Below are 13,732 nucleotides of genomic sequence, written 5' to 3'. Positions count from 1 at the left end.
ACGAGAATAAATAGCTCTCTGATTAGTGGTCGACAGCAGGTGAGCGTGCCGACCACTAACCGGAGGCACGTGAACCCAATTAATTCCCATGGAAACCAAAACAAACCCAGAGGTGCACAAAACAGGAACTAAGGCATACTTGCCAACCCTCCCGGATTTTCCGGGAGACTCCCGGAATTCAGCGCCTCTCCCGAAAACCTCCCGGAAGAAATTTTCTCCCGAAAATCTCCCGGGATTCAGCCAGAGCTGGAGGCCACGCCCCCTCCAGCTCCATGCAGACCTGAGTGGGGACAGCGGCGACAGTCTGTTTTCGCGTCCGCTTTCCCACGATATAAACAGCGTGCCTGCCCAATCACGTTATAACTGTAGAATGATCGAGGGCGAGTTCTTGGTTTCTTATGTGGGTTTATTGTTAGGCAGTTTCATTAACGTCCTCCCAGCTCGGTAACAACACACAACAACAGCAGTCACGTTTTCGTCTACCATAAAGCAGTTCGTCTGCCGTAAACAGCAATGTTGTGACACTCTTAAACAGGACAATACTGCCATCTACTGGATAGCCTCCGGAACACTGAAATTCAAGTATTTCTTTTATTTATATGTATAATAAAATAAAATAATATATATATATATATATATATATATATATATATATATATATATATATATATATATATATATATATATATATAGCTAGAATTCACTGAAAGTCAAGTATTTCATACATATATATATATATATATGGAATACATATGAAAATATATATGAAATACTCGAGTTGGTGAATTCTAGCTGTAAATATACTCCTCCCCTCTTAACCATGCCCCCAGCCACAGACAGAATAATAGGTGTATAAATGACACAATATGTTACAGCATACGTCAGCAGACTAATTAGGAGTCTTTGTTTGTTTACTTACTACTAAAAGACAAGTTGTTTAGTATGTTCACTATTTTATTTAAGGAATAAATTACAATAATAAACATATGTTTCATGTACCCTAAGATTTTTTGTTCAAATAAAGCCTAATAATGAAAAATTTTTGTGGTCCCCTTTATTTAGAAAAGTATCGAAATACATTTTGGTGCCGGTACCAAAATATTGGTATCGGGACAACCCTAAAATGCATATATATAAAGACAAAACTTGATGTTATAGGTGACTAAGTATATTATTATTATCATCTTTGAAAATTAAGCTTTTTGTCAAATTATTTCTCTTTTCTGACATTTTTTTTACTATTATCTTTCTAGTATATGCATTATTTTTCTCACCTAAATTTTGTTCGATATATGCACAAAGATACGGTATCGGTCGGCATCGCCGGTATCCAGCCAGAATTATACTTTGTATTGGATCGGAAAGAAAATCAGTGGTATCGCACGTCACTAAATGATGCCACTGGAAAAACTGCGCCCCCTTGTTGTAAGGAGTGTAACGTCAAGGGCAGTGAGATGGTGGAGTCCATTTTTTTTAAATGTAAAAGGTGATGGTAAATTTTTTTTTAAAATTTTAATCTTAACTGCTAATAATTCAAAATAATTGGCATTTTTAAATGGAACATAACGGATAAAATACGCATTTATCATAACGGAATAAATTACTACACCCCTTCGACTAAGTTGGTACAGTCCATGTCCGGCGCGCGAAAGTTTCATAACAACAATGGCGTCCGTCGGAGCAGGTCGGTATTAATGTCAGTCAGTTTCACTTTCACTTTGTTTCCAACACGCATCTTAATGTTGGATATGAAGTAACATTACCACGTCTCATATTGACCATTAAAAATATTTGACGACGGTCATTTTAGCTTCGCAGCTTACTCTCCTATTGTTGGTAGCACGTTTTTTTTTTTTTACATCGTCATGTTTTAACATTAATGTAACCGAGGGTTTGTATATGTCGCCTATACTGTATAAAACTACAAAATAACAAACACGGAGGCTCCAGTTTTACACGAGGACCACTTTTATTTCTTTTCTTTTCAAAACCTCCGCTTCACTACAATTTGTCACCACTTCCGCTCTTAGCGCCTTCAAAATAATATATATATAATAATAAAACAGCTTATAACAGGAACTTAACATCACAAAGAGGCAAGCCCATAAAAATAGGTTACATAAGCATCTCAAAATCAACACAACCTCTCACTGATTTGTGGGATGTCGTTTGTTGTTGTTGTCGATAGTCTATTTTATTTATTTATTTCTTTAGTTTATTTCGAACATGAACACACTTACAGCATAATACATCACACAATTTTATATCATTTCACTTTACATCATGTCCGAAAAGGAGTAGGAAGAAGCAAAACTTATTTAATCCTACCCCTTTCCCACTTCAGAGCGTTTACAAATATATACCGTATTTTTCGGACTATAAGTGGCAGTTTTTTTCATAGTTTGGCCGGGGGTGCGACTTATACTCAGGAGCGACTTATGTGTGAAATTATTAACACATTAGCGTAAAATATCAAATAATATTATTTCTCTCATTCACGTAAGAGACTAGACGTATAAGATTTCATGGGATTTAGCGATTAGGAGTGACAGATTGTTTGGTAAACGTATAGCATGTTCTATATGTTATAGTTATTTGAATGACTCTTACCATAATATGTTACGTTAACATACCAGGCACGTTCTCAGTTGGTTATTTATGCCTCATATAACGTACACTTATTCAGCCTGTTGTTCACTATTCTTTAGACATTTTAAATTGCCTTTCAAATGTCTATTTTTGGTGTTGGCTTTTATCAAATAAATTTCCCCCCAAAAATGCAACTTATACTCCAGTGCGACTTATATGTTTTTTTCCTTCTTTATTATGCATTTTCGGCAGGTGCGACTTATACTCCGGTGCAACTTATACTCCGAAAAATACGGTACATTCATTTACTGACTGTTTTTTTTTTATATAGTAAAATGCTATCCGTGATAGTTGTGTAATATATAATTAAGTCAGTCATTATTAACATACTGAGATGAAGAATATCTTATTTTCAATAAGGTTGAAAGTATTTCTCATAATTCTTCTTCTTTGTACTTTGTAAGCCCTATTCATTTGAACAACATCTTAAACTGCATCATATCAGTACAATGTTTAACTTCTTTACTTTATCCATTCCATCATTTAATTCCACATATGCTAAAGGTTCTAAGTGTTGTACGTGCATACAAATGTTTAAATTAGATTTTCCTCTAAGGTTATAGTTCTCCTCTTTAGTTGAGAAGGATTGTTGTATATTCCTTGGTAGCAGGTTATAGTTTGCTTTGTACATCATTTTAGCTGTTTGCAATTTTACCAAATCATCGAACTTTAATATTTTTGACTCAATAAATAAAGTGTTTGTATGTTCTCCATATCCAACATTATGTATCAGTCTAATTGATCTTTTTTGTAACACAGTTAGTGAATGTAGCGCACATTTGTAGTTGTTTCCCCATATTTCTGCACAATAACTCAGATATGTAACACTCGCGAGCAGTAGAGAATATGAAGTGATTTTTGGCCCAGGACGTATTTTGCTTTATTCATTATTGAAATGTTTTTTTTCCACCTTATGTTGTATATTTTGTATATGAGATTTCCAGTTCATTTTATCATCTATTAATACTCCCAAAAATCTGGTTTGTTTTACCCTCTCAATGTCTATTCCGTCTATTTGTATTCGTGCACGATGCTCTTTTCTACTGTTACCAAATAACATTATTTTAGTTTTACTGAGATTCAAAGTTAATCTGTTTTGGTCAAACCATTTTCTTAATTTGTTCATTTTTTGCTGTTATTATTTGTATTATCTTCTGTGTGTTCTCTCCTGAACAGAAAGCAGTCGTGTCGTCCGCAAATAAAACTAACTTTAAGTCCTTTGTAACTTTAATTTAATCAAACATGAATGTTAAATGGAGATAAACATGTCGTTTTATGTCATGTTTATTTTTAAATCGTCAGCATTTTGCAGAAGGCATTAAGAATATGAAAGGGATGATTTTGTTTAGCCTTGTTCATATATTCAGAGGTTGGGCTGCTAGATTGGAGTTGCATGTAATCATGTTGCAGGCAACTTGTTCAAAATGTGCAATACATCCTGAATATTAATATTGATCAAAAATGCACATCAATGAAGGAGATACATTTAAAAAAATTAAATTTTAGCTGAGATAGGCTCCAGCGCCCCCCGCGACCCCGAAGGGGATAAGCGGTAGAAAATGGATGGATGGATAGAAATGGAAAAAAAAGAGCCTGAAAGCCCCTCAGTTTCCTCAAGAAAAACAGCCTCTGATTCGACAGGGAGAAACCTTCAGAATAAAAGCCCATTCACAACTTGAATTGCCGAGCTTTAGTTTTGTCATTATGTGCTCTCAAATTTTAATATAAGACTATTTATACCAACAATTTGATATGTTTCTGTTTACCGGTTTCCCACCCTTTTCTGTAAGGAAGTTGGCAGAGCCGTTAGCGATCCTGTAATGTTTCTCCCTGCCCTTGAATGGGATTGTGCTGAAAATCCCCAATTTCCCTTTAGGGATTTGTCAGGTTCAAACACTGATGACATCTATTAAACCAGGGGTCACCAACGCGGTGCCCGCGGGCACCAGGTAGCCCGTAAGGACCAGATGAGTAGCCCGCCGGCCTGTTCTAAAAATAGCTCAAATAGCAGCACTTACCAGTGAGCTGCCTCTATTTTTTTAATTTTATTTATTTACTAGCAAGCTGGTCTCGCTTTGCCCGACATTTTTAATTCTAAGAGAGACAAAACTCAAATAGAATTTGAAAATCCAAGAAAATATTTTAAAGACGTGGTCTTCACTTGTTTAAATAAATTCATTATTTTTTTTACTTTGCTTCTTATAACTTTCAGAAAGACAATTTTAGAGAAAAAATACAACCTTAAAAATGATTTTAGGATTTTTAAACACATGTACCTTTTTACCTTTTAAATTCCTTCCTCTTCTTTCCTGACAATTTAAATCAATGTTCAAGTAATTTATTTTTTTTAATTGTAAAGAATAATAAATACATTTTAATTTAATTCTTCTATCATTAATTATTAACAATAACATAGAGTTAAAGGTAAATTGAGCAAATTGGCTATTTCTGTGTATCAAACTGGTAGCCCTTCGCATTAATCAGTACCCAAGAAGTAGCTCTTGGTTTCAAAAAGGTTGGTGACCCCTGTATTAAACAGACAAAGTAGCAAGGAATTAAACAGAGACAGAATTCAATTTAGCTCAATTGAGGAGAAACGTCTGGGCTGGACTCTTGTACAGTCTCCCACCGCGCTCTGGCGAAAGATTGTACGCCGCCTCTTTTATTTGGACTTTCCCTGACTACATGGCAACAGTTGTTTCTAAAGGAAGGGGGTCGTAAACAGCCGCTGCCTTTGGTCACAAAAGAGTTCAAAGAAAAGGTGCCTGGTGGGGAGTCAGGTCCTGCTTCCGCTCCGCGTTGTAGATCTCGGGTCAAGACAAAATCTTCCTTTGGATTACAATACATCAAAGAAACCGACACCTTCATGTCGCTTCCCATCCTACACAGTGGAGTTTTACAAGCCGTTTGATTGGTAAGATCAAAGACAGCTTTTGTCTGCTTCGGGAACTCATGGAAACACACAGTTTTGTGATAACTTAGATACAATTATCCTGACAGGATTAATAAAGTATTTGTGATTCTGATGTGAACAAACATGTTTAGGCCGCCGTGGGACCAAGCGCAAAACCGAGAATGAGGAGGAGAAGCCCACCAAGGAGGCAAAAGGGGAAGAGGCGGGTCAAAAGGTGATCATTGAACACTGGTGAGTATTTGATGTCACCACTCCAAACATAGTAACTTGAGTGGAAGTAATAAATTGGCCAAAGTTAGTGTTCCAAAATTGAGATCACATGAAATGGCGAGAGAGGATTCTTCCGCAGATCACTTGGAATCATTGCTGAATGTATTAGTTGGGCAACACTGACAACCTTCTGCTTATCTGTTATTTTTGTCAGCAAGAGCTGACGAGTGTATGGGCGTAATGCTGAGGGTGTTAAATCTGCCCTGCTGGCTGCACGCCCTCAACTCACTGTGGTCCTCAACCCGGAGAAGCCTCGCCGGAACAGCTTTGAGATCACTCTGGTTGACGGAGGCAAAGGTGAGCAGAAGGAATGGCGCTCAGCCACCCCGTACGCATACTTGCCAACCTTGAGACCTCCGAATTCGGGAGATGGGGGGGTTGAGGTGGGCGGGGTTTGGTGGTAGCTTGGGATGTATATTGTGGTGTCCCGGAGGAGTTAGTGCTGCAAGGGATTCTGGGTATTTGTTGTGTTTACCGTATTTCCTTGAATTGCCGCCGGGAATATAGTATTCGCCTGCCTGGAATTACAGCCGGGTCAAACTTGTTTCGCAAAATAATTGGCGCATGCTTGGCACTTCCGCCGGGTCAAATATGAGTCATTAAATGACTCCCGCCTCCTAGTGGTAGAGGGCGATAGTGATCCTTCTTGCGACTACCATTACTGCAGGAGACCCGTACTGCAGAAGAAGACGACAAGCAGCAAGCATGAGCAGCGATCGTTTGCTTGCACTTTTACCATGGAGGATTACATATCTAAAATAAAACAGTTTTCTAAACTGGACTTTCAATCGAAGCAGGAGGTAATAATTAAAGGAATATCTCCAGAGACTTTTAAAACTGAAGAAAGATAAGGAAGACTGCCTTTGATCAGAAGCGGCTGCACATGGACTCATTTACAAGTTAAGGTAAGACCATAATAACGTTTTTTTTTATTAAATGTGCTTTTCATGATAAGGTAAGCGCCGGAGTGAGAAGAGGTTTTAAAATAATTAGCGCTTGCTTGCCCATCCCGCATGGTTTTGGTAACCGCAGGAGTGAGAAGAGGTTTTAAATTAATTAGCGACCCTGCGGCTATTCAAGGAAATACGATATGTTGTGTTACGGTGCGGATGTTCTCCCGAAATGTGTTTGTCATTCTTGTTTGGTGTGGGATCACAGTGTGGCGCATATTTGTAACAGTGTTAAAGTTGTTGAAACGGCCACCCTCAGTGTGACCTGTATGGCTGTTGAACAAGTATGTCAGGGGTGTCAAACTCAAATACAGAGTGGGCCAAAATTTAAAAGTGAACAAAGCCGCGGGCCAAGGTTGAACAAATGAACCTTTTAATAGGGACCCAAACAAGTTTTGCATTGAATATTGAGCAAGCAAGGCTTATATAACTTTATAGTGACATGCAAAATCGACTTTCAAATAATAATAATAATTAAAAAAAATATCAATGGCATATCAAATACAATTTAAAGGCCTACTGAAAGCCACTACTAGCGACCACGCAGTCTGATAGTTTATATATCAATGATGAAATCTTAACATTGCAACACATGCCAATACGGCCGGGTTAACTTATAAAGGCTTTTTTTTATGAGACCAAAAGTTGCGAACTTTATCGTCGTTGTTCTATACTAAATCCTTTCAGCAAAAATATGGCAATATCGCGAAATGATCAAGTATGACACATAGAATGGATCTGCTATCCCCGTTTGAATAAAAAAAAAATTCATTTCAGTAGGCCTTTAAATAAAAATTGAATGCCTCTTTTCTATTTGCAGCCTTCTGAGGTAAATATCAACATTAACTTTTTCCACAGGCTAATACATTTGAAAATAAAATAACAATGAATAAACCAACCATTCAGGACTTTAAACTGCTCAGTTTGCAACACACTGATCTAATCTGATGTGCCCAAGCCAGATACCTGCCATCTTTTCTTGGATGTTACTTCATTAATTAGGCTTTGAGCTGAGGCAACCTTCATTATCGAACGAAGGTGTTCATCAGTCATTATATCTCATAGCCCACTTGGACCACAGTCCAGGACGCTATAAAATACACCCCCCGCTACCACCAACCCCCCCACCCTCCATACACACACACCTTGTAGCGTCCCGGAAGAGTTAGTGCTGCAAAGGGTTCTGGGTATTTGTTCTGTTGTGTTACGGTGCGGACGTTCTCCCGAAATGTGTTTGTCATTCTTGTTTGGTGTGGGTTCACAGTGTGGCGCATATTTGTAACAGTGTTAAAGTTGTTTATACGGTCACCATCAGTGTGACCTGTATGGCTGTTGACCAAGTATGTACTGCATTCACTTGTGTGTGTAAAAACAGCATATATTATGTGACTAGGTGTTTGAATGGAGGAAAAGCGAACGTGACGACAGGTTGTGGAGGACGCTAAAGACAGTGCCTTTAAGGCGCGCCCCAAATATTGTTGTCCGGGTTTAAATCGGGAGAATGGTTTCCCCGGGAGATTTTCGGGAGGCACTGAAATTCGGGAGCCTCCCAGGAAAATCGGGAGGGTTGGCAAGTATGCCCGTACGTCAATACTGCTTGTCCTCATCGGGGTTATTGTGGGGTTGGGGGGTGTGGAGCCTATCCCAGCGGATTTTCAGAAAAAGGAGACACTGGGGATTACATTTACACTCACATTCACATGAACGGATGATTTTAAGTCTCAGATTAACCCGAAGAAACCCCAAGCAAGCCCTGGGAGGACATGGAGGTGTGTCACGGCTTTGAATACACGGACATAATGTCTCCTGCACTTTTTTAAGAGGCCGTTTTTGCCAGTGATGTGCGGACCGATACTGAAATATCGATACCGCCGATACTAGATTTTACTGAACACCCACTGTGCTAACTTTGAATGATCTTATTATTAACCTAAGCCCTGTTAACCACTGCATGTCTCATGTCAATAGAAACATCTCTCTGGACGGGAATAAAGAAAGGTCCACCCCGTAAACTCAAGTTTCCTGAACCTGATGCCGTTGCTGCTGCACTTCAGGAGGCTCTAAGCACGGAGTAGAGAAGGTTTGTCATTTTAAAACAGGCTCCATCTAATTGAGTTATGGCTGTGAAAAATAATGACTTGACTCTAGTGATTAATCACAAAAAGTCAAAAGTTAAAGTACCAATGATAGTCACACACACACACTAGGTGTGGCGAAATTATTCTCTGCATTTGACCCATCACCCTTGATCACCCCCTGGGAGGTGAGGGGAGCAGTGAGCAGCAGCAGTGGCCGCGCCCGGGAATCATTTTTGGTGATTTAACCCCCAATTCCAACCCTTGATGCTGAGTGCCAAGCAGGGAGTTAATGGCTCCCATTTTTATAGTCTTTGGTATGACTCCAAAAGCATTGCACCAATCATGGATATACGCTGATTAGTTGCGGCATTTATTTTGACCACGCATGTTCCTTTACCTTACTTAACCTGGTGTTCTTGCTAGCGAATTTCACTCAAACCGTGACAGACTGAGCAAGTAAATATCCAAGTAAAATATTTTTAAAATGTTCCCAAATGACATTCTGATAATAAAATCGCATTTTTATTTCCAAATATTAGGTTCTTAAAGGCTAACTGCGCTTTTTTTGGATTTTTGCCTATCATTCACAATCCTTATGCGAGACAAGCATACATGAAGTTTTTATTTTTCACGCAATCTAACTCATAACTAAAAGCTAGCAAAAGTCAGCTATCAATGAAGCCAATGGAATTCGCTCTATTCCGCCTATAAAGCACTCTGGAAAAACATCCACAAACCTTCATCAACATTTTATATACGTGCTGTAAGTACAGTATATACTATGACGGGGGGTGGGGGGACACAGGTCTGGTGGCCATGGATGAAGTGCTGGCTGTCCAGAGTCGGGACCCGGGGTGGACTACTCGCCTGTGCATCGGTTGGGGACATCTCTGCGCTGCTGACCCGTCTCCGCTCGGGATGGTCTCCTGCTGGCCCCACTATGGACTGGACTCTCACTATTATGTTAGATCCACTATGGACTGGACACTCACACTATTATGTTAGATCCACTATGGACTGGACTCTCACACTATTATGTTAGATCCACTATGGACTGGACTCTCACACTATTATGTTAGATCCACTATGGACTGGACTCTCACTATTATGTTAGATCCACTATGGACTGGACTGTCACACTATTATGTTAGATCCACTATGGACTGGACTCTCACACTATTATGTTAGATCCACTATGGACTGGACTCTCACTATTATGTTAGATCCACTATGGACTGGACTCTCACACTATTATGTTAGATCCACTATGGACTGGACTCACACTATTATGCTAGATCCACTATGGACTGGACTCTCACAATATTATGCTAGATCCACTATGGACTGGACTCTCACACTATTATGTTAGATCCACTATGGACTGGACTCTCACACTATTATGTTAGATCCACTATGGACTGGACTCTCACACTATTATGTTAGACCCACTATGGACTGGATTTACACTATTATGCTAGATCCACTATGGACTGGACTCTCACAATATTATGCTAGATCCACTATGGACTGGACTCTCACACTATTATGTTAGATCCACTATGGACTGGACTCTCACACTATTATGTTAGATCCACTATGGACTGGACTCTCACTATTATGTTAGATCCACTATGGACTGGACTGTCACACTATTATGTTAGATCCACTATGGACTGGACTCTCACTATTATGTTAGATCCACTATGGACTGGACTCTCACACTATTATGTTAGATCCACTATGGACTGGACTCTCACTATTATGTTAGATCCACTATGGACTGGACTCTCACACTATTATGTTAGATCCACTATGGACTGGACTCACACTATTATGCTAGATCCACTATGGACTGGACTCTCACAATATTATGCTAGATCCACTATGGACTGGACTCTCACACTATTATGTTAGATCCACTATGGACTGGACTCTCACACTATTATGTTAGATCCACTATGGACTGGACTCTCACACTATTATGTTAGACCCACTATGGACTGGATTTACACTATTATGCTAGATCCACTATGGACTGGACTCTCACAATATTATGCTAGATCCACTATGGACTGGACTCTCACACTATTATGTTAGATCCACTATGGACTGGACTCTCACACTATTATGTTAGATCCACTATGGACTGGACTCTCACTATTATGTTAGATCCACTATGGACTGGACTCTCACTATTATGTTAGATCCACTATGGACTGGACACTCACACTATTATGTTAGATCCACTATGGACTGGACTCACACTATTATGTTAGATCCACTATGGACTGGACTCTCACACTATTATGTTAGATCCACTATGGACTGGACTCTCACTATTATGTTAGATCCACTATGGACTGGACTCTCACAATATTATGCTAGATCCACTATGGACTGGACTCTCACACTATTATGTTAGATCCACTATGGACTGGACTCACACTATTATGCTAGATCCACTATGGACTGGACTTTCACTATTATGTTAGATCCACTATGGACTGGACTCACACTATTATGTTAGATCCACTATGGACTGGACTCTCACACTATTATGTTAGATCCACTATGGACTGGACTCTCACACTATTATGTTAGATCCACTATGGACTGGACTCTCACACTATTATGTTAGATCCACTATGGACTGGACTCTCACTATTATGTTAGATCCACTATGGACTGGACTCTCACACTATTATGTTAGATCCACTATGGACTGGACTCTCACACTATTATGCTAGATCCACTATGGACTGGACTCTCACACTATTATGCTAGATCCACTATGGACTGGACTCTCACACTATTATGCTAGATCCACTATGGACTGGACTCTCACACTATTATGCTAGATCCACTATGGACTGGACTCTCACACTATTATGCTAGATCCACTATGGACTAGAGATCTTTAAGATGGAAAGTGTAGCTGCCATGATGATGTGCAGTCATGTTTTCTAATGACCGTAAGTCTTGAACTATACAAAATATTTCAATGCTTAGAATCTGCGCTTATGGATGATATACCAGTTACTATGGTAATCTAATTAGTTACTATGGTCATATAATTAGTTACTGTGGTAATCTACGTCATAGCAGCTCAGACGAGGCACCAAGCAGTGTGGGCAGGAAGCGTTTCCACAGACGCGGGAGGAGATTTTCACAACAAAGTTCTAAAGCTTAGTGATATATAACATTGCAGGTGTGTTTATTTTGTACCCTTCGCGTTCATATTTCACTGTTTGTTGCATTTTTGTTGCGTTTCACTTGATTGTAAAATATGTCGATCGAAAGGGGGTGTGACGTTCATATTTTGTCAATATTCAGTGTTTTATCCTTCATAGAAACATGTAAAATTTCATTACGTTTTTTAAGGCGGTCTGTCATAACGTTTTTAGCATTCAATCAGACATTATTGTGAGGTTTTGTATTAGTGTTCATAAAAATAGATATACCGGCCCCCAGACAAATTTTTTTCTCTAAATGTGGCCCCCAAGTCAAAATAATTGCCCAGGCCTGCTCTAAACCGAGGTACGTACCGAACCGAAATTTTTGTGTACCGTTGTAGTGGAATTTCTGACCTTTGTACCATATTTTGTGTCTGTCAAAGTCCGGAAAGAGAGCGAGGTGGAAAAGCATTAAGGAGGACACGACAGTAGTGGAATGTCTGCTCGTTTCTCTTTTTTCTATTCCGTACCATTGGAAGAGCATATGTGGGTTAGAGTTGAACGTATGGTCGGGCCTGACCATTGTACAAAATGTTTTGATTGTTTGTTATGGCTAAGGGATTCAAGGATGTTGCAGAACAAACAGGTCCAAAACAACTGGACCTTGACACACGAGGGAAACACATAAATAACCAAGTAGACTAAGTCCATGCATGATTCGCATGATTCTCGATTCGTCCAACGTCTCCGGAGACGTTGTCTGTTTGCATGGCAATTCAATCCAACCTTGTACCATTTGATTATGGGTAAATACAACTTTTGTACTAAATTCACTTTTGTTGCTGTTTCAGATTTGGACATTCCACCACACCGTTACACCCTTACTTTGTATAGTTGAAGACTTACGGTCATTATAAAACATGACTGCAGATCATCATGGCAGCTACACTTTCCATCTTAAACATCTAAAAAAAATGATTTGGGAATGTCCGGCGGGCCAGATTGAAAAGCTCTTTGCATGCGGCCCCCGGGGCCTTAATTTGCTCCGGTCTGGTGTAAGAGCTTGTAACATTGTTGCCTGTCTTTCATGCAGCTAATCGTCGATGGCATGAGACTTGTGGAAGCAAAATGACGAGGAGAGACCAAACTGGATGCTCACAGTCTCTCCTCTGATGGACCGAGCTCCTGCACATCCAGTCTTTGAAGGAAGGCTGACCTCTACTGGAGCACTCTGGAGAACGTACAGTACACACTCTAGTTTGGCTGGTTACTTTCTCCTAAGATCATTGGGATATTACATGTTGTTGTGTTTAATAAAGGTGGAATTAGTTGTATTGTGGTTGTTGATTTGTTGAATCATACAGTATATAGATCATCCCAAGTTTACCAAAATGAATACAAATGTAGTCAAAACAAAGGCTTTCAGTTGTAATTATATTTTGCAGAGAAAAATGTAAAAAAAAAATAGCATGTGAAATAAGTAATAGACAAAGTAACACCATGATAATGAAATAAATGTCAAATAATCACCAGTTTAATCACGAGTGTAAACCAAATCACAAATGAAGGAAAGTGAGGACTTTTGTGATGGGAGAGAAAACCAAAAATATCTAGTATATGTATGCACCTATATCTATAAATGATGTCTATATCTATATATGATGTCTATATCTTGTATATGATGTCTATATAGATGAT

The 13,732-nt window shown here is 39.1% G+C and overlaps 1 protein-coding gene across 1 annotated transcript; it reads left to right on the top strand.

Moving 5' to 3' along the window:
* Positions 1-1,605: 1,605 nt before the first annotated feature.
* Positions 1,606-13,598, top strand: selenoh (selenoprotein H). Its single transcript, XM_062044165.1, has 5 exons — positions 1,606-1,684; positions 5,695-5,794; positions 5,988-6,130; positions 8,752-8,863; positions 13,128-13,598. The coding sequence occupies exons 1-4, from the start codon at positions 1,666-1,668 to the stop codon at positions 8,856-8,858; spliced, it is 369 nt and encodes a 122-aa protein (XP_061900149.1). The 5' UTR covers positions 1,606-1,665; the 3' UTR covers positions 8,859-8,863; positions 13,128-13,598.
* Positions 13,599-13,732: the final 134 nt, after the last annotated feature.

This window comes from Entelurus aequoreus, linkage group LG04 (assembly GCF_033978785.1).
Source record: "Entelurus aequoreus isolate RoL-2023_Sb linkage group LG04, RoL_Eaeq_v1.1, whole genome shotgun sequence".
Taxonomy (NCBI): domain Eukaryota; kingdom Metazoa; phylum Chordata; class Actinopteri; order Syngnathiformes; family Syngnathidae; genus Entelurus; species Entelurus aequoreus.
Note: the sequence above shows the minus strand (reverse complement) of the source record. Positions and strands in the feature narration are given on the sequence as shown.